This window comes from Podarcis raffonei, chromosome 2 (genome assembly GCF_027172205.1).
Source record: "Podarcis raffonei isolate rPodRaf1 chromosome 2, rPodRaf1.pri, whole genome shotgun sequence".
NCBI lineage: Eukaryota > Metazoa > Chordata > Lepidosauria > Squamata > Lacertidae > Podarcis > Podarcis raffonei.
This window is the reverse complement of record NC_070603.1, coordinates 63,520,806-63,542,148: the sequence shown is the minus strand read 5'-3', so window position 1 is coordinate 63,542,148 and position 21,343 is coordinate 63,520,806. Positions and strand designations below refer to the sequence as shown.

Sequence of the window (21,343 nt, the reverse complement as noted above, 5' to 3'; positions counted from 1 at the left end):
GCGCAGGTGCCCTCCCAGAAATCAATAAAAATACTTAACTGAGGTTCTGCCCCCCTGAACATGAATCCTGGCTACGCCCATGCCAGCTGCCTTGAATGAGAGTATTTCCTGAGCTCTAGCCAGAGAAAAAGAGCCATTGGAATTTGCCAAGTTGACATGAACTAATTGGCAGAGTACTTTAAAAAGATACTTACCGGCTCATGCTGCTCCCTCAAGATCACCAGTTTTCTGAAAGAAATCCAGAACAATTTAGGTCTGTTGTTGTTTTTATGCCCCCACCGCCCCAAGAACTGGCACTGCCTCCAACGTCCTTGGCTCCCTTCACAGTACAGAGAACACAGACTCAGTTTCAGATGGTGAAACAGGTCCTTCCAGTTCTTCCTAGGCTCAGCCACTCATGCAACCATCTTTCCTGCTCCCAATCTCAAATGCTGGCAAAATAAGACTTAATTCTCTGTTTAAGAAACACAAAGCATGCTGGGAAAGGGCATCTCAAGACTTTAGTTCTCCTGTGCAAAACTTAATTCTGGGGTGGGTGGGAAGGGTGTCAATCTCAAGCTTGTTTGGACTAACGGAAATTTCAGATTCCCTTGAAGAAATTATGTTAGGTCAGGGCAAAGTGCTCGGTTCAGGCCCATATTCTGGAGAGTCTGGGCAATAGTCAAAGCACAATAACTCATACTATCCTGTCAGAAGAATTAAGTAGCTCTAGCCTGGCTTTCACCTCATAGCCTAGTTTAGCTTTTAGGCCATATTCCAGACAACCAAGCAAAAGAAAAACTACTGCTATGCAAGGCTGAACCGAACTGCGTGTGTGTCACACCACTCACCTCAAGACCCTTAAACTAGTCTGCTGCTCTCAGGTATAGTGGTGAAAGCCACCCTGCCACTTGTGTTGAAGAAATCCCCAGCTGCCAATCAGATCGGCTTCTATAGATGGAATTGGGAGGCGGGGACGTCATCAAGTGGCAAAATGTCTCGGGAAAGCCCTGATCCCCCCGCCTCTTTTTTTAAAGGGATTGCTTCATGAGGGATAAATGCATCCCACAGCCACATAACCTAAAGGTAATGAAGTTTAGGAGGAACCAAAGTTTCTTGCAATGCAAGTTTCCTATGAGCGGCGTCACATGCCAGCACAGCATCTTACAGTATTAGAATGTACCGCGGATTTGAATACGGCAAAATAGTAAAAAGCTAGTTACTGAAATAGAATATTGGGAGTCTTTCACTCATGTGGCAAGGACAAGTTATCTGAAACTAGCTGAATAATTTGGTTTCGGACCAAGTAAATGAACCCAATGTACAGACAGCACTGTATCCCATTGTACTTGACTTTTGTTTAAAACTCCAAGATAAGCAAAGTGAAAAGCTCCTCACAACACTCACAAGGGACACAATATAGTTACGGACAATATATGCATCCATCTGTATGTGTATAGGTGTACATATATACAGTCGTACTTCAGAAGTTGAACAGAATCCGTTCCGGAAGTCCGTTTGACTTCCAAAACGTTCGGAAACTAAGGGACGGCTTCCAATTGGCTGCAGGAGGTTCCTGCAGCCAATCAGAAGCCGAAGAAGCTGCGTCGGACATTCAGGTTCCAAAGAAAGTTCGCAAACCGGAACACTCACTTCAAAGTTTACGGCATTTGGGAGCCAAATCGTTCGACTCACAAGGTGTTCGGGATCCAAGGTATGACTGTGTTTGGGAGTGAGGGATGCACATGTGAATGTGCCCCAGTGTTAAAATTTCCCTATACACACATAACTAGGGTGGGAAAAGAGAAACTGAGCTGAAAGATTCACTTTCAGAGTGTTTTCAAGCTGTGCAGTAAGATGGATAATAGGTCTTCCTTCTCATGGATACAAGGAAATAGGTGGAAATAAAGCCACTCCACTAAAACAAAATTTAAGAAGACAGACAAGCCTGTTAACATGGGGCGGGGTGTCACCTCCATTCTTTAATCCTGTATTTGCATCATTGATACGGGTTTGCTGTTTCTACACCCCCTGGATATAATACTTAAGCTAAGGAATGCCTCTGACAAGGCTGTCTCCTAGCAACTTTGGAAATATGTAGACCAAATTGCATAAGTATCCTAGGCTGCAGTCACACCTGGTTTTGGAAAAACAGCATAGTCCTGGAGCCCCTTCAAATGCAAACAACCTAACTCGGATGGAGCAATCCTGTATGCATCTATTCAGAAGCAAGCCCCATTAAGTTCAAGTGCTTACAGACAGGTTTACCCATCCAAAAACTTCTCTAGTGTCCTGTTACCTTCTTTTTCTTCTTTTTCTTCTGTGATCCATCTGCGGTAAGAGACTCCAGCTTTTTGCTCTTCTTTTTCTCTATAAAACAATTATGCAAGAAAGGAAATAAGAACCTGCTTTTTCAAAAAACCAAAACACACACGCTCTAGCAGCTTACAAAAGCAGCCGTCCAGCGGTTTGACTTCACCCCCAAAGGCCTACTCCTCCATTGTCTCTCCAGACAATGATGGTGATATTTTTAACCTGCCAATTATTTATTTCTAAGAATATTTATAAAACACAATAAAAACTACAGCTGGGTGATGGATGGGTGTCTGAATATGTTCTGGAAAAACCCAACATGGTCAGCTATTTTGCTACCAATCTTCAGCCACAGAAATCAATCCTAAATCTTAAAATCAAACAAGTCCAAATATGCCCAAGGGACTCACTTAAACCTGTAGACATTAGTCAGAAAAGCATTCTGCTGTAGCCAACAAAATGGTTATGGTGTGTGTTTGATTACAGGGTGTGCTTTTTGTCCCCAACAGTAAAAAAATGTTGGCGACCTCTGCACTAGGTGATCACCTGTTGCTATATGGGACCCTTTACAAGATCAGGGATATAAAATTTAGACTGCTCTGTGAGTGGAGGAAAGGTGTCATTCTGTTCAGAAATATTGTAGCTGCACAGGAATTAAGATAATAGCATCACAGAAATTGTTCTTTTTCAAAACCTTTAGTAAAAGCTAGAATATAAGGTCTTGCCTTGATTTTCACCCCATGCATAATTGCCTCCCCCCACCCAATGACTTAGATGTGAGTCCGGCATATAAGAAGGCTGGAGCCAGAAAAAATGAAAAATGCTATCTTAGCATGATAGCCGAATTGTACAAGACCAACGTTAGCTAAGGGTTTTTGTTAAAACTTGGGAGGCAAAATCTTGAGGTCAGACAAATTATTAGCCAGTGTTATCAAGGTCTGCTTGGCTCTCCATAAACAGGGGAGGCTGTGGAAGAACAAGCTCTTCAGTCCTGAAGCAAACTCATTCAGCTTTATGGGATCATTTCCTAGGTTAAGAAAAGAACTACGTTTAGGTAACAGCATAAGAAGGCATCTCTCATCACCCCCTGACCTTTGGCCATGCTGGTTGAGGCTGATTGGAATTGTAGTCCAAAAACATCTTAAGGATCAAAGCTTGGGAAAGACTGGGGAACGGGGGAACAAAGACATGCTCCCATTATTTAGAGAAAGCACTTTCCCATTACAGATGAATCCTCTTTGGCAAGGAGAGTCCCTATACAAGGGTTTCCATCATTCACAATGACCCTTTTTATGGGCAGTAACACAGCAAGTGGGATCACACAACAGGCATGGCACACGGCACACAGCACACAAGCCCCCATTTAGCTGGGGTAGTGGAGCTACAACAGAAACACAGCATCCTCGGAACTTGTGGCTCAGGGTGCCCTCCGTCACCAGCGAAAAAACAAATGAAGTTCAGGCCAGAGTGACCCAGCAACTGGAGGGAAGTGTTTGGCGTATACTGAATTCTGCACAACAAAAGCAATAAACTTAGGCAATCTCTGTATATTAGAATGTACAGGCTGCATGTGAAGCAGCCCAAAGAACAATGGTAAAGGGAAGGATCGCGGATGCAGTTTCTTACTGCAAAAACACTAAAATGGTATTTACACAAGAATTTGTGAGAACTTTTCAGAATCTCAGCGTTGCCAATGGGGGGTTTATAAATGCTGGTGATCATCTTGCCCTTTGGGAATGTGCAAAATAAGCCACAAACATCCAGCCTTTATATATTAAATGACTTTCCAGCCATGAGAAACTGAAGACATTCCTTGCACAGGTATCAGACACCCCATTCTTTTTTGCATTAGTGATTCATTTGCCCAGTGCCTGGATCAACACAGCCATATGTATATATCCGTGCATAGCTGGTTTTTCCAAAAGCTATATATGTTAAGTCAGAGCCTCATCCTTGCCCAACAATATAGCTGTAACTCAGCTTTGTCAGAAATCTCCCCTCCCATCTATTCCATTGCCCTTTCTCATCCTCTGCTGGAGGAGGGCTGGGACGGTCTTTCCCTGTGTGAGGAAGCAGCAAAGCGAGAGAGAAATCACTATGGAAGTATACTAGCAACAGGAATGTACCAAATCTTAGCAGGAGCCTCACACAGGCTGGAGCTGCTCTTTTAACAGAGAATGATTAACAGCCATCCTCCCCCCACCCTCTCTGTGTGGTAACAGCAGCTCTGCACTTAAAGGCAGCTTTAATACTGTAGAGTCATCAGCACAGATATCCACGGCTTGCTCAATTACTGCTAAATGTCACAAGAACTAGCAGCCCTTGTAACTGAATTTCATTCCTCCTGTGAATCTATGCATGGAACTGGGATGGTACTTTTCCATTTGTTTTTAAAAACAGACCCTTTCCTATGCAGGACAGAAGGCTGTTCCCTAGCTCAGTAGGGCCACACAGATGCCTGGCCATTTAATAGCAGGAACTTCTCCTCTTCCCCCTGCCTTGCCAGGACCAGCAAAATGGGGGGGGGGGGAATAGAGCTGGGAGTGAGAGTGCATGCACACAACTGAAATGTGCAAAAACACCACAACAGCAAGGGCTGCCCTTTTTATGGGACATACATGCATATGGCTTCTGTCCGTTCCTGCATTTGCAGAACATGGTCCTTGCTGCTCCAAATTGCACGGCAGAAATCCCTTACAAGCACAGGCACGGCCTTAAGTAGGAAGAGCTTTGCTGAGTAAAGCAGCCAGCTTATTCACTGGCAGCAAAGAAACTCCAGCCACACGGTTGCATTGGGAGGCACATTGGTTGCATTTGGGAGGCAACAGGGAGCAAAGGGAGCCCAGCCTGATGGACCAATTTATATGAGGATAGGGCACATCAAGCTGGTCCTAAGTTTGAGATTTATTTTTCACACCCTGCTTTTTCTGTTAAACCACCACCAAAGCAGCTTACTATGCAACGTAACGGAACAAAATAGGGACAATACAACAGCAGGCCCTATTCAGATGCTCTACTTCTGCTTTAAATCAAAACCCAGAGTAGCTCTTTCCCCTGACATTGTACAGGGCTGGTGTCTGTAAGGAGGCTGCGTGCAGCTCCACACATGAAAGCCTCCCTATCTTCCCTGCAGATGCTTGGACGGGCACCACGTGCAAGGACTACTCAGCACCTGCGACACAGCCCTGCCCCCACCGTTTGACACAGAAGCAGAACACCTGAAGCAGAACATAGAACTGCATCAGCTGGGTGCATCCATAACAACAGGGGACCCACATAGGCTTAGGGGAAACAGAAGGATGAAAAGTTGGGATTGTGTTTTTCGAGACTCTCTGAACACAGGATTCAGAGTCAGCCTTCTGCGTAGCTTGGCAGAAGGGTAGAGAAGGGCAGGCAGCCACAGCCTGGTGACCCCCAGATTTGCTGGACTCCTGACTCCCATCAGCCTAGGTTAGCATGGTCAGTGGTCAGGCGTAACAGGACTTTTATAGTCCAAAGCTTCTGGAAGACACCAGGATACAGAAGCCTAACCAAAGCCCGCTGAACAGACGGAAACCTGCTGGTCTGAAATCTTGCATCCTTTGCTTACTAACACAAACGCACACTAAGCTTTCTTGCCAGCTAGCAATACCACACGAGCCCATCTGGGGGCAGCAGAGTGTGCTGAATAGGGCAAGGGACACCTGGGATTTTATGGTGTGTGTGTGTGTGTGTGTGTGTGTGTGTGTGTGTGTGTGAGAGAGAGAGAGAGAGAGAGAGAGAGAGAGAGAGATGCTCTTACTCTTATCAGCTTTCTTCTCTTTGCTGCCTTTTTTCTTTGGTGTTTCGCTGCCGGTTGAAGACTTGTCTTTCTTCTTCTTCTTCAGCTTTTTCGGCACCTCTACGCCACTCTTTGCTTTCAGCTTCTTTCCCTTCGGCTCGCCCAGCCCAGCATCCCCAGCTGCCAGCTTTCGCTTCTTGGACGGCTTCTCTTTTGCCCCAGCCTTGGAAGATTTGGTTGCTTTGGGACGCTTGACTGCCGCAAGAGGGGTGGCTTGGGGCTCTCCCTGGGCAGCTGCACCAGGAGCTTGGGCTGCGGCCTCCTCTGAGCCAACTTGTGCGGTTTGAGTGCTGGCCAGCAGGGTGAGTGGCAACTGCCCTGCAGGTTTCCTTTTGGTGCTGCCGTTGCTCTGGGCCTTTGCGGCAGCTTTCTTTGCAGAGGCGGCTTTGGAGCCGACGCTTCCCGCTCCTTTTTTCCTTGCTGCGGCCCCCTTAGCCCCCTTGGTCCTTGCCACTTCCTTTCCGGAAGAGGGTAATGGGCCAATCTCTGTGGAAACATCATTGAAAGAGAGAATGACTCAAGTGCTCTTGACAGCCTTACGAGCTGCGGAGAAGCTTATGCCTCTCCAGTGCCTCCTACTTCCAAAGCACTGCGGCTCATGGGAGGTAAATCAGGCCATGCACCAAATTAGGAACCAAGCTTCTTGTTGAATGTTTGACAGCAGGAGAAAAAGGCCCAATTTATGGAGGGGCGAAGCCAGAAGGTAGTGCTGGGGGACTCTTTGAAGCCTTAGCCTTTGGCCTGTGGTCCCTCAGGGTTCTGTCCCCCATGCTATTTAACATTTACATTAAACTGCTGGGAGATATCATCCAGGGTTTCGGGCTTCTGTGTTACCGCTATGCTGATGACACCCAGCTCTATGTCTGCTTTCCGCCTAAATCCAAGGTAGGGCTGGGCAATGTTGGGTTTTCAACATTGCGATTTATCACCCACCAAACATGGCAATGTTGAAACAAGCTGCATTAGCTCCTGCCGGCAAGGCGTGGGGTGAAACTGCCTCCACTCTCACCACCGGAGCTGAGGCACTTTCAACCCCAACGCCTTGCGGGCTGGGGCCAATTCAGCTGGCCCCAGCCTGCTGCTCAGGAGTGTCTAAAAGAGCCCACACCCCGCAGCTGGCTCCCAAAAGCCAGAGGCGAAGTGGAGGATCTTTTGAACTTCTCCCTTGAGGGGGAACAACAGCCGCCCCCCTTCAAGGGGGAAATGTTATGAGCAGCTGAGCAGCCCCGATCCTGCTTCTGCTGGTGGCGAGGGCAGTGGCGCACTCCTCAGCCAAGCAGTTTAAAGAGGAAGAGGGAGGAACAAGCTGTATGGCACCTCGCTGATGCAGCTTGTCTCTCCCTCTGCTGGTATGAAGGCAGACGATGGCGGTTTCACTCAGCGGTATATCACTGGTGAAACTGCGGCTTTCTGAGTCCCTCTGCCTCCAGCTGCAGCTTGTTTCTCCCTTGGCGCTGGCAGCAGAAGGACTCGGAAGGCGGTGGTTTCACCAGCGATATACCGCTGAGTGAAACTGTCATCGCGGTCTGCCCCTCATACTGATATATCGCCCAGGCCTAATCCAAGGAAGCTGCCTTAGTACTAAAGTGATGCCTGTCTTCACTAATGGACTGGATGAGGGTGAACAAATCCAAACAAGACAGAGGTTGCCTAGGCTGACTGCCATCAGAAGAAACCCAGAGTTTATCATAGCGTCCAAACCCAGTCAACAAGAGCGTCCTGTAGCCCATGTTTTGCCAGCATTCAGCAAGAAATAAAGTGTCTTTTTCGTATATTAGCAGCTACGTTGTGTGACAGTTTGCTCATTTAGCTGGCCATATAACAATTTAAGAAAGCAATCAAAAAGAGGAAAGGTAGGAGGACACACTTACTCTCACTAGTAACCCTGGGGAATGATCCACAAATCCAACACCTATCAGTTATTCCCTTCAGGTGTCCTGCCCAAGGGATTCATAAGACCACACACACACAAAAAGCATCCCTGATGTGTTCCTGACGGATGTCCAACAGGTGGCAGCAGAAGACTTGCTTGTGCCGACTAGCCCTTATTTTAACGATTCATGTTCTTGGTCACAGAACTTTACAGAATCCCAGGACACAAACGGAAGCCTTGCACTTCAGACACCATGACTCCAAAGTGCTAAATTTTTAGCTTTTTAGAAGAGATTTCCCCCCACTTGCTTCTGAAAACCACCTTTTTGGTCAAAAACAGGGCAGAGCCCCCTAAATTGCCTAAGCCTAGGGATGTTAAAAGAGCTAATTATCTCATGTGACACAGACCCCCTATGCCACACTTCAGAACACAGCTGCCGTCTTCAGATGAGTGACCTTAAGGGTGATGCTACGGCTATGGCGTGCAAGCTAAGAACAGACACACTGCATGGGGTTAACCCTTCAGTGCAAAATACTGTCCCCACCCACCTGAGGACAGTCACTAAATACGTCCATGCAGAAACCCATGGCTGCTATACCCTCTCCCTCAGAAGATCTCAGAAGTTTCATGCCACACTGAGTTTGGGAGGAGGCAAAAGCAGCAGCTGAGACTCATTGCTTGAACCCCTCCGCCTGTCCACCCCCCAAGCTGAGAAATTTGTGCTGAATATGAGAGCTCTCAGGAGGTTGGGACAAGTGGACCTGTGCCCATATCACATCATGACTGATTTACTTGAACATTCCTCTCCTCCAGGCCTTCTGTAAGGATTCACCCTCCAAGACTAACCTGTCTTCTGCCCAACTTTTTCCTTAGCATCGGCGTCCGAGTCGCTACTGTCACTGGAAGAGCTGTCGCCAGAAGCCATGCTGATGGGAGGACCACGAAGAGCAGAGGCAGCTTTTCTGGAACTCTGTTTGGATAGCGCAGGAGCGGCACCCTTCGGCAGAGTGGGCAGCGGGGTCTTTATAGGGCCCACGAAGCCCTTTAAGAGGGACTAGAGGAGGGCAGGGGGTGGGGAGGAGAGAGAACACATACACAAGTTAGGAACTGGAAGTTATTGAGGGATGCTGCTATCCGTCTTCAAGCTGAAGAGCATGGAAGTAGTACCTTACAAATCACCACCGGGTAGCCACTTAACTGGATACTTTCTCATAGTCCTGCTGCAATACTGACAGGTGAGAATCCAGGAATGTGGTTCTTCAACCTCTGTTTCTCTTAATTTTAATGAGGCATCAGAGCATTGGTGGAAGGTGGGGAGAGCATGAGCAAGGAAATGTCAGGGCAGGTTGAGAAGACAATGCCATGTTGCCATCCGCCTGTCTCGAGAGACAATGGGGTGTGTGTCTGGGAGTGAAGTCCAACTGCTGCGTTAGCAGCACTGAAGTGACTTCCCCGGGGCATAAGCCTGGGCTGTGTGTATGAAGTCCTGGACTGCCCAGATGGCAAGACCCCACTCTCAACCTCGCTGATGTTGTCCAAATGAAAGCAGAGCACTATGCTTGGCAGCAGCTTGGCTGCAGGAGTTGCTGGAAGGAGGCATACAAGGATCCATCCAACTGTCTTAGAGACTCCATTCCAGATTTGTGTAATTTACTCCTTAGCCCTTTCTTCTCCCAGGGGTTTAGGATCAGAGTTTTCCTTCTCCTAGATGGGCTACCTTCCAAGGTTGACGAGCCCCACCTGCCTTTGAGAAGACAACAGGAACATAGGCCTTTGGGTCCATTGGGTCCATCTGGCTCAGCTGAGTCTAGACCAGAGGTCATTGGATTCCTGTTCTCATCAGCCCTAGCTCCCATGGCCAATGGCCAGAGATGATGGAGTTGTAGTCCAGCACCATCTACAGGATACCGAGTTGGCTCCTCCTGGTCTATACAGCAGCTCTCCAGGGTTGCAGGCTGGATTGAACTTGGGACTTTCTGCATGCAAAGCAGATGCTCAACCCTTGACTTATGGACCAGTTAGGTTGCTAATTCCTCCAGGAGGAGGAAAAAGTTTTGCAGGGAGGTGGGGGTGCTATGTACAAGGACATATTAGTGAATTAAGCTTTCAGGTAGAGTTATGACCAGCCTTAAGCCCGCTGGGACCCGGGATCATCTGCACCATCATCACAAAAAACATGCCTCCAAAAGGATCTAGCATCTCCCCCCCCCCAAGCTTCCAAGATGATTCAGTGGCATGCAGTCTGTGGACTAGAGGGATTACCTTAGCTCCCCATTATTCTGGTAAAATTACACACACACAAACCTTGGTGCTTCATTTCTGGAAGAAACCCTTCTTTCTCTCTCCTCCCTCCACCAACCCTACTTCTTGAGGCTCTTCTTTAGTCCACTCTAGGCAAGCCAGACGGCTGCACTCCTTGCATGGCAGATCTGAGGGCGTGTCTGGTGATCTGGTGGCACAGAGCGGCCTGATTATATGAAGCTGCCTGATGGCCCCTCTAGCTCTGTACTGTCTACACTCACCTCCACCTTGCCCCAGCTGTTTGTGGAGTATGTATATGTATCTAAAATTGACGATGCTCAAACCCATTCATTCTGCAGAAGAAGATTTATACCCAAAGGATGGTATGTAATTGTTTGTGACCATTAGGACCCACTGGAATGACAAAATGACTTGCAGAGGCTGACATGTTCAGAAATTTGCTTTATCGGTAGAGTTCTGCTCATAACAAGCTGAATCCTACTACTTAAACCATTAAGTTCTACTGTTGTCAGTAGAAAAGGGTGGTGAAAGTTGATGCCTCTGAACATGTGCAGAGTGGCACCCTCTCAAGTGACTGCTGCCTGTTCAAAGCAAGCCCAGGTCATTCCCTCCTTCACAGCCCCATTTTCTGCCTCTTATGAGCCCGTGAAGGAAAACACACGACGAGTCCCGCCCCTGCCTGCCCCAGTGAGGGTAGAAGCAAAGAAGCAGCTCACAGGCTCTGGAGGAAGCATAGCTGGAGAAAGGCACAGGGACAGAAAAACCTGTCCAATGCTTCCATTCCCCCTATTGGGAGGCAGCGGGGGAGAGAGAGAGCATTTATGCCAGTATTTTATGGGTTTACAACACACGCAGTAAATTTGCTTCTCTGTTCTCTCCCTGTTAAGCACGCATAGGGGAGGCTGCTGACCATTACCACACTCCCAGGCTCACATGCAAGTCTAATGCGTTGCAGATGTACAGCTCATACTATATGCTGCTCATAAAAGGACATTTTATAGCTTAGACATGGCTTAAATTGCAAATAAAGAATTGCTGCCGTTTGCCTAACACAGCGCCCCTTGTTTAACCGTTGCATAGCCCTGCAGTTTCACCCTGGACCTCTCCCTTAATCAGGCAGGGCAGGTTAACATGAGGTCAGACACAGATATAATCAAGATTCTACTTCCAGGAAGCCCCTCTCATTCCGTTCAGCAGGTGCATTTAAGATGACGACACCTTTGCTGAACCTATTCCTATTCTCAGTTTTCTTATGAGTAATGTCAATACCAATTTTTAATATAAAACGTGCAATAAATGTTGAACCCATTTGTCCTGCACTAATATAACATAACATTTCTTATCTAGTTGCATGCCTCCCTCACCCCCAATCTCTTCCCTTTCATACCCCATGCACTTATCTTACAATGAAGGAGCACTTTTTGTCATTTACAAACAAAATAAAACCACCTCACAAAACCACTGGGTCAGCCTGAAAGGAAAAGAAACACCGAAACGCCAAAATTTTAGGCATCCAGATAGTATCAGTATGGTGAAAACCCTCATTTAAACAAATTAGCTTTATATTATAGGCATAAGGAGGTTTAAATATCATTATTTTAAAAGCCACTTTAAGTTCAAGAAAACAGTGCATCTTATCACGGGCTTATGATATCGGGTCCAACTTAAGACTGGGGGTCACTACAGACCCCAAGTGCTGTTCCTGAGTACTGTAACTATGTCCTGAAACAACAAATTATCCTTAAAGCAGCTTCTTCTTTCTTTTTGTTTTACATTAAATTGGAAACATTTTTTAAAAAATTATCACTTTTGGTCATGACTACAATACCATATCAATAAACGTTGAACCCATTTGTTCTGCACTAATATAACCTTACATTTCTTATCTAGTTGCATGCCTCCCTCACCAGCTTGCAGATAGGGGAGACCTTCCTTCACCAGGCTTGAGTAAGCAGCTGTAAGAACTATTTTTACCAATCACACTTAACATCTGATGCATTTACAAGACCAGTAAAATGCCCTTCTTGCTCAATGCAGTCTTCCCTTATGAAACTGTGAGACAGGGCTATTGTGTCTCCAGATGGGGTTCAAGACTGATCCCCAGGCCCAAGACTGCTGAAGTGAGCAAAACTCCAGTCTGTACGGTGTTAACAGCAGATAACCATGCAGCTGAATGGTGAAATCCACACCTTGCTGGCATTACTTATAGCTATGAGGCAAAGCCTTATAGTACTACCATCCATCTTGAAAAATCCTTTGGGCAGACATGCACCATTAAGACAAAACATCAAATGCAGCCCAATGGAATGTGTGCCAGTGTTAAGAGCTGTCTTCTCAGCATGCAGCCCCCATCAATAAGGAAGCAATACCTGCGAAGCCTCCTGGTCTTCATCACTGCTGGTCGCTTCAGATGAGCTCCCTGGCTTCTCCCCCACTCCTTGTTTCTGTGGTATGCTTGCTAAAAGAGAAAGAAAGAGGGAAAACTGCCATCTGTGAGACTTCTAATGCTGCAAAACTGTTGCGACACAAAGAGCATCTAACTGTGCCAACCCAAGAGCCTTATGAACTTTTACCCACAGAGTTTGCCCACCCCAACATTGCCAAGGTAGTTGCCGCAAAGGGTACATAGAAGTTTAGGTGATGGCCACTGGGGTTGCTTCAGCTGTGCTATAGGAATACCAAACTTTCCTTACTTCTTTTCCTTTTCCCCCCAAGGTAGGCAAGTGAGGGAGTTATTGGGACAAGAGCTACGTGACCCTTGGGCCCAGCAAAGAGGCAGACCACTTTCAAGACTACTTGAATTACCACAGGCAGCCCAGTTAGGGGCCACATTTCCTAAAGGAATTGTGCCAAATTTTACAGTGCTCCACATCTCGCGTCTCAAACTAGTCTCCTAAAGAAGATTTGGCATACTTAAGGTTTCTTTGAGGGCAATTTTTTTAATTAAAAAAACAAACAAGAAAATCTCCTTGTGAGATCAAGAAAACACTGTGAGAAGGAAAACCATAAAGTTCTTCTCTAGTGCCCTTGTAATAAGACAAAATGAAGATATAACCAAGGAATTTCTCCCATTGAGACTTGGCCAATTGTGCGCTCGCTCTCTCTCTCAAATTTCTAATGCGAAATAGCCACTGAGGGTGGGGAGGATTAACTGGAGTCATGGCTTAGCCTCATCACCTATTTCCTTGGCTCAGTCTTGGGATACATGGTGCACCCCTAAGGATGAACAAGAATGCCTATCCCCTCAACATCCAAGATTCCAGGTGAGAAGCTGTGGCTTTCAGATGGCTAAACACCCTCTGTAAACATGCCATGAATAGGCTAGGATCCTTCTCAGCTTCTCACAGGGGCACTGCTGTCTTGTTGCATCTCTTCACTGTGCTTGCCACATTCAAAGGTGACTAGAATCCCCCCCATCTCGTCTCTTACCAGGCTGTGGGATCTGCTTGGTGGTTGTCGATGCCTCCTCCTCACTATCCGAGGAACTGCTGCTTCCAGAACTCCCCTTGTGCTTAGGGATCCCATCGGGTTTGTCAGGCGGAGCCTGGCTTACTTTAGGCTTCTTGGAGGAGCTCTGCTCCACCTTCCCCGTTGTTACTGCAGCAGGGCCTTGGCACTTGGTGGAAACAGAGTTGGGTGTACTAGAGCTGGCCTGTGCACGCTTCCCTGGAGGAGCAGGTGTTTTTACTGCTTTCGGCAGAAAAAAGGGATGAATGGGGGGCTGCAGGAAGATACAAAATCAGAAATGTCCATTAGAAGTTAAAAGAAGAGGGTGCAAACTTCACAACCAGCCATTCTTGGAATTAACCGACTATTCTTATGCCTAAAGAAAGCAGGTTCAAAGATTCTTGTTTATTTTGCCACCTATCACGTATGAACAATGCAAATCTTCAGGGCAACTTCATTCCCCGTCACTGGGTATTCCTTAGGAGGCCAGCAACAATGAAGCCCAAGTAGTTGATCTTTATTTTTTGTTTTAAAAAAGCACGTTATTATATTAACAACTCCCAACGCTGGTATCGGGAGATAAAATGGCTGATCCCTGTTTCTTTTGTAATTTTTATACTTTTTTTAATGGATTTGTAATTTTTATAGGTTTTGGGCCACCCAAGTGGCATGTTTATACTAGAAGGATGGGATATAAATGTTGCAATAAACAAAAGAAAAGAATTTACATAATTGGCAGTAAAGTGCTATCACTTAAGAAAGATCAGAGGTGATGGGAGGAAGGCAAGGGAAATCCATGCCAGAGAGAAGTAAAGCAGCCCTACCAAAGTGCCTATGGACAATGACAGTCACCATGGACCCTTATGACACTTGTATCACCACTGCCTCAAGAAGCTATTGAGAAGGGAAAGGTGTCATTAGCGCTGGGGACCAGGCAGCTTCACACCTGAAGTCTGAGCCACTAGTACAGCTGCACTCTTTGATTCTGTGCAGCAGAACGGATTCTCTTTTTACCTGTTTCACAGGCTTTGCAGCCGCCACCTCATCCTCTGAAGAATCAGAGCTGTCAGTCTCTGAGCTCTCTGCAGCTTTCTGGAGAGAGGCAGCTGCAGACTTCATTGGGCTTGCTGTCCCAACTTTTCCTGCTGGCTGAGCATTGCCTGCTTTGCCTGATGTGGCACCTGCCATCTTTGCAGCTGGAGTTTTCGCAGGAGTGGGTGTGGGTTTCTGAGTTTCCTGAGCTGGTTTCTAGGAAAAGGAAGGATTATTACATAATTAGATTGTGAGAAGAGCAGAAGCTCCATATGCATAGAAACTCAAGGGAATTTATTTCTGTGAAGGTCTAGGTTACCAAACAACAAATACAACATATAACAAAACATGCACATTTATTTTTTGTTGTTAAATTTCTGCTTCATCTTTCCACTTGCCCTTATGTTGCCATTCACCTCACATTTTTAAGGTGTTTTTTTTAAATATAAAAAGTTTAATTGCAGCCTCCATTAAGAAGACTGCAGTTGCTTCCCCCAAGAAGCAAGATGATAGTAATGGTGCTCAATTAACAGACATTATTATTATTGATAATATATAATTAGTCATTTTCCTAACAAAACTGACCCAAAGCTCCTTACAAAAATAAAACATGGCTAGCTTGGGTACATTTCAGTAATGCTTAGAGCATTGAAGACACATCTTGAAACAGAATGGTGTTTTGTTTTGTTTTTTGCAACCCTGTATGTAAGCTGCAAGCCTTCCTTAGATTTTTAGTTTTCAGACAAAATACTATTCAGATTGTTAGTTACCAGCCTCTCCCAACCTGCACCACTGGCTGGAGTTTTTGTGGGGTTTTCATGTGTTTTTCATAATATGCTACACCTGGCACAATAATATAAAATATATTTTATGTATCCAGCATGCATATATTGTATTATATCCTTCAGCCGTGATGTATATGTTATACTTGGATTAATGAAAATCTTTTTTTTAAAAAAAACAAACCCAAATCTGTCAGCTGTGCAAAATAATAACTACTTATTTATTCACCACTAGGAACAGTCTTGGCAACTCCTGCACTGGTTCTACCTAAGCACCTGCTCGTTTCTTCTTTTTTGAGACTTCCAAGGAACAGTGGCTTTTACGTGTGGAAAGCCCTAGAACTGTTTTCAGAAGCAGATCTGGAATCCAAAATGTGGAACAGAGATTTGGGGAGGGAGGGGACAATGAAGCTACTAGAAAAAAGCAATCCAACTATCTGCAAGCACTAGGTAGAGCTCCATGCAACCTCAAGGCCAGAGGAGTGTTCCTAGCCGACCACGACCACTTCATACTCACTCTGTGTCCCACAGCCTAAGCTGAATGGCACAGCCGTTGAGTAAACACAAATGCCCATATCTATAGCTAGGGGCTGTGAGTGCACACAGTCCGTTACCTGAATGAGCAACTGTGAGCAAAAGGGGCCCTGCACACACAGCAACCCCTTCATAATCTCAACGCCAGATCTTTTGAAGAAGCCAGTGTCCCACTCGTCAGATTTTCAGAAGCAGGAGGCCAATTCCAGATCCTCATCCTCATTCCATGCTAAACAGCCAATCAGCAAATTTCAGGGCTTTCTTTTTATATTCTAAAAAAATGGTTCTGAACACACCAGACGCAAGCACACGCCTCAAGCTTTGCAAAGCAAGCAACCATGAACTTAGGACCAGGATGCGAAGCACAGCCGGAGTTATACAGGTGGGAGTTGCTGCCCTCCTCGCTTTCTCAGTTACCTGGGTGAACACTTTGTCTTCTTCAGAGTCAGACTCATCGCTAGAATCCTGGCTGCTGTCTTCACTCTCCTGGGCCTTCTGAAGTGGTCCTCCTGGTGGGGGCAGGGACTTTGCAGCAGACACCACCTGAGGTGCAGCGTTTGCCTTGGTTGCTAAAAGGAAATAAGGAGGTGAGACAACAGCTCAGTGGGTTAAAGCTTAAGGGGGCTGCAGCTCAGTGCCAGAGCATATGCTTTGCAGGTAGAAGGTCGCAGGTTCAATCCCTGGTGTCTCCAGGTAGGGCTGAGAACAATTTCCCTAAAGAGCCACTGCCCTAAACCCTAAAGAGCCACTGCTGGTCATTGCAGTCCAGGAACATTAGGCCCTCCAGATAGTGTCGGACTACAACTCCCATCATCCTTGACCATTGGGCAATGCTGGCTGAGGCGGAAACTGGAGTTCAGTGACACCTGGAGGGCCACAGGTTCCCCATCTGTTGTGGACAATACTGAGTTAGATAAGCCAATGGCCTGACTTGGTATTGAGGCAGCTTCTTATGATAAGATAGCTTCATCTGTAGATAGGAGCTCATGCACTCTGGACCTGTGGCTGCAGCCATTTCTTCTTAAATGAAAAAAGGAACAGAAAGGAAGTGAAACACAGACTTCAGGAACAGCTGCTGCTCTCTTGGAAAGGTCATGTCAGTGCTTGCTGGTGATTTCCTAGTACTGGTTGAAGAAAAACAGGAAGGAATTGGAGATCACCACAGTTCATGGTCCCCGAACCAAGAAACATCTTGCTCTCCAGCTTCTGGACAAATATGTCAGGAAGTCTGTTGGGATCCAGCCTGCAGCCGTGAAGTCTAGATCTTATTAGCAGCTACCTGCTGGTGACAGATAAGCTGCTGTCTGGTATTCCCCCTCCCCAAACTACAAAGCCTGTCAAACCTACAAGCAGGGGAGAAAGATTTTTAGATGCAAGCCTTTTTAAAAAAGCAAATCCATTGCACTGCAATTGAAAAGAGAACTCATTGAAGGACAATTCCTTTAACCTTTAGCTGGTCTAAGCTCCCTGGAAAAAAACAAAATAGCCAAGCCATGCAGTACAGTAATGCCTCATCTTTGTACAGTTAGTTCAGATAGACCAAACATGATAGCATTGTGGGGGAAGTTTCCCAATATCTCCATTAAAACCTCACACACTCTTCTTTTCCATGATCAGGGTGGCAAAAAGAAAGGCATTGCAAATGCATGTTAACTCAGGGAAAGGGGTCATAGTTCAGTGGGAAACACTTGCTTGGCATACAGAATGTCCAGGGTTCCATCTTTTGCTGCAGGTGATGGGGAAAAGTACTTTGCTGGAGATTCTGCAGAGCTGCTGCCAGTCAGAGTAAAATATGCTGGGCAAGATGGACGAAGAGCTTGACTTTGGATAAGGCAGCTTCCTGCCTCCTGTGTGCTGGTGCCAAAGGGTAGCAGGGAAAAGACTAAGAGCCATGCAAGACATCCTAATAACTCACACAAGGTCACATTCAGCCATGGTTTACTCAAAGTAAACATAGAAATTATGTTTCAGAGTAAACATTGACATTGATGGATCTAAATTAGTCATTTCAATGGGTCTACTCTGTGTAGGCCTAGCAACGGATGCAACCCATGCTTTGAAAGATGAGAGGTGATGGTTTTAAGGCACCAAGCAGTAGTCAGTGCAGCACACGTTTAAATAATATACACCATTCAAGCATGCTGCTGGAACCTCGGTTTTCGAGCGTCTCGGAAGCTGAACGATTCGGAACCTGAACGCCAAAAACCCGGAAGTAATTACTTCCATTTTTGAATGTGCCTTGGAAGTCGAACGGCCTCTGCTGTGTGTTTTCCCATTTTTTCAATGGATTTTGCCAACCACCCGCTGATCCTCAGTTTTCAAATGTTTCAGAAGTCAGTCTTCCGGAATGGATTACCTTTGAAAACTGAGGTTCCACTGTACTATGTCACTACATTTGTGTCCCAACCTACCTCCAGTGGTATGCACTGAAGTTACACACATTTTATCTTTAAGCAACACTGAAATGTAAAGTTAGGCCAAGAATTTGCCCAAAGCTATTTGATGGGTGAGGGAAGACCAGAACTTGAGCTGCCCTATGCCAAATCTCCCATTCTGTCTGTCCGCTGGGTGCAACATGCTCGATCTCTCATTTTTAAGGTTTTGCATGAAATAAGCTTTCAAAAAGACCACAGAATGGCCCAAAGAGAGGGTACACATGCTTCCATAGCTTTTTCTGTTGCTAAGCGTCCTTGAATTCTCGGGTTTACATTGCAACAGAACATCTTACAGTGGGTTCTATTATTTCATGGAAAGAGGCAGCTTCTACAGGAATGTCAAAATTTTGGAGAACATCTAGTCCCTCAGGGCTTCTCCTCCTTCATCACTGTAAGATTCCAGGCATATTTTTTACTGCTCGTGTTATGAAACAGTGAGACCTGCTAGGCAATTTGGGGCATAGCATTTGCTGAAAAACAGTCTCTGAACATAGAGATATCCAGTGTAGGCTCATGCTGTACCACAGGGATGGATGGATGGATGGCTAACCCTCCTCACTCCTCGCACTGTCCCACAGGGGCCTGGGAAACACCCCCTAGCCAGTTCCAGAGGCACCATTCGCCTGGGGAGCTTGTAGCCAGGGCTGCTGCAACAAACAGCTGTGTAAACCTTTGGGAGGCAGAGATGCAAGAGGGCACCAGAGGGGCGAGGGAAGGAAAGAGGGATGGAGATCAGTGTTGCCCACGGCACCCCTGACCATCATTCAAGGCACCCCAGGGTGCCATGGCACACTGGCTGAAAACCATTGGTGTGGAGTAATAAAGTGATAGCTGTGTACAAAAATTCCCAGTCACAAAAACTGAATACAAAGCTCTCCCTGGCTCTGCAAGCTGTCACGCTGGTTTCCTCCCATGACTTAAGATGGTTTCACACCAAGTCTTTCAACTTCACAGAAGCAGCAAAGCAAAGAATATTCCAGAGAGGGTTTCATAGCTGCTAACAACGTTCCTTTATGAATAGCTTAAGAAGCATGAAGCCACTTTTACTGGCTATTTTCTTCAGCCTCCAAGGGGAGCTCATCACTCAGAAATGGATCTGCTTGGCAAACGCTACGAGGAACCAGAAACAATGAGCAGCCCCCCCCCCAAAAGTACAGTTCCTTCAGCCAATTTGGAAGTATGTTCTGAAACAAAACAAATACAGAATTGGAACACTGACAAGTTCCTCACATCAGTTTCAGAATAATTGGCATCTGTTCCTGTGTTTTGGCACTTCAGAGCGCATTTTGTGGGTGTGGGTGCGCGCGCTTTTACCCTTAGGGAAGCTGTTTGTTACTCCGGAGCCCCCAATGCTCAGGCAAAGAAATTTTACAGAGAAGCTGAAAACAAGAGGCCCCCAAGCACCAATGAAAACCAGGGGCTTCTTACCGAAAGGAGGTGGCAGGTTATGTTGTGTTGGAGGAATCATTTCCTCCTCACTGTCAGATGAGCTGCTGCTGCTCTCACTCTCCGTCTCCTTCCCCTTCAAAGCACTCGACACAGCTTTCGCCGGGGTGCCTGGCTTATCAATCTGATTTTGTCTGGCTCCAGCGGGAGGCTGAGGAGTTTGCAATTTCTGCACCACAGGGAAAAAACAAAACACACACAACCGCCATCAGTGAAGGATTTATTTTCATAGCTGAAGAGTTTATTTGAGTTTCATTGGTTTCTTATGATTTGCCCCCAATCTGTCTCCCAAAACAGGATAAAAAAGGGATATTCCTGGATGGGAAAGACTGATAATTACAGTTTTTAAGTGCAACTGATATAGACATGGCTATTTTGCATGACATCACCTTGCCAACAAAGGTCGGAATAGTTAAAGCCATGGTTTTCCCAGTAGTGATGTATGGGAGTGAGAGCTGGACCATAAAGAAGGCTGATCGCCAAAGAATTGATGCTTTTGAATTATGGTGCTGGAGGAGACTTTTGAGAGTCCCATGGACTGCAAGAAGATCAAACCTATCCATTCTGAAGGAAATCAGCCCTGAGTGCTCACTGGAAGGACAAATAGTGAAGCTGAGGCTCCAATACTTTGGCCACCTCAAGAGACGAGAAGACTCCCTGGAAAAGACCCTGATGTTGGGAAAGATTGAGGGCACAAGGAGAAGGGGACGACAGAGGACGAGATGGCTGGACAGTGTTCTTGAAGCTACGAACATGAGTTTGACCAAACTGTGGGAGGCAGTGGAAGACAGGAGTGCCTGGCGTGCTCTGGTCCATGGGGTCACGAAGAGTCGGACACGACTAAACAACAACAACAACAATTTTGCATGACCTGAACTCGAGTTCAGACATGAGAGTTTAGGACTTGAAGTGAAGGAATATTCCTTTAGGTTTGTCTTCCCCAACTGTGGTGTGTATTCTCTGTTGAATCCCCAGGGACAATCCTACAGCTGTGAAAGCCCCCTCCCATAAAAGTGGCATCCTAAAGCAATGAAATTTCATCCTTTAAAGCAGCCTTCCTGAACCTCGTGCTGTTCAGATGTTTCGCGCTGGAACTCCCGGCAGCCAAGTGACATGGGGCGGAAATTTTTCCGTTTCATAAATGAATAACAATGAATAGATGCCAATTGAAAGAACAATTTTAGGCAAGTTTCAAAGTTTTCAGCTTGTTTATGAAATGCAAGTAAAATAAAGCACGCTAAATTAGATCACTCTAGGTCCTAGGGCATCAGAATTCTTCTAGGAGCAAATTAGTTCAATTCGCACAGGACACATTTCGGAAATGCCTCCTCTCCTGGAGCTCATTGGGCCGAAGAAACAAAGTAGAGCCTTCTCTTGGCATGCTTTGGCTGGCTGCAGAAGCAGGTGGAGTGGGTGGTTT

At 46.2% G+C, this 21,343-nt stretch overlaps 1 protein-coding gene across 1 annotated transcript in view; it reads right to left on the bottom strand.

The window, feature by feature from the left end:
* Positions 1–21,343, bottom strand: part of TCOF1 (treacle ribosome biogenesis factor 1) — a 39,248-nt gene that overhangs the window by 1,276 nt on the left and 16,629 nt on the right. The window contains exons 9-17 of the mRNA XM_053377024.1: positions 19,906–20,092; positions 16,460–16,611; positions 14,709–14,942; positions 13,677–13,968; positions 12,617–12,705; positions 8,832–9,039; positions 6,074–6,598; positions 2,279–2,349; positions 195–228 (exon numbers count right to left, since the gene is read on the bottom strand). Of these exons, the coding sequence (XP_053232999.1) occupies positions 199–228; positions 2,279–2,349; positions 6,074–6,598; positions 8,832–9,039; positions 12,617–12,705; positions 13,677–13,968; positions 14,709–14,942; positions 16,460–16,611; positions 19,906–20,092 (1,788 nt within the window). The 3' untranslated portion in view covers positions 195–198. The remainder of the gene's footprint in view (positions 1–194; positions 229–2,278; positions 2,350–6,073; positions 6,599–8,831; positions 9,040–12,616; positions 12,706–13,676; positions 13,969–14,708; positions 14,943–16,459; positions 16,612–19,905; positions 20,093–21,343) is intronic.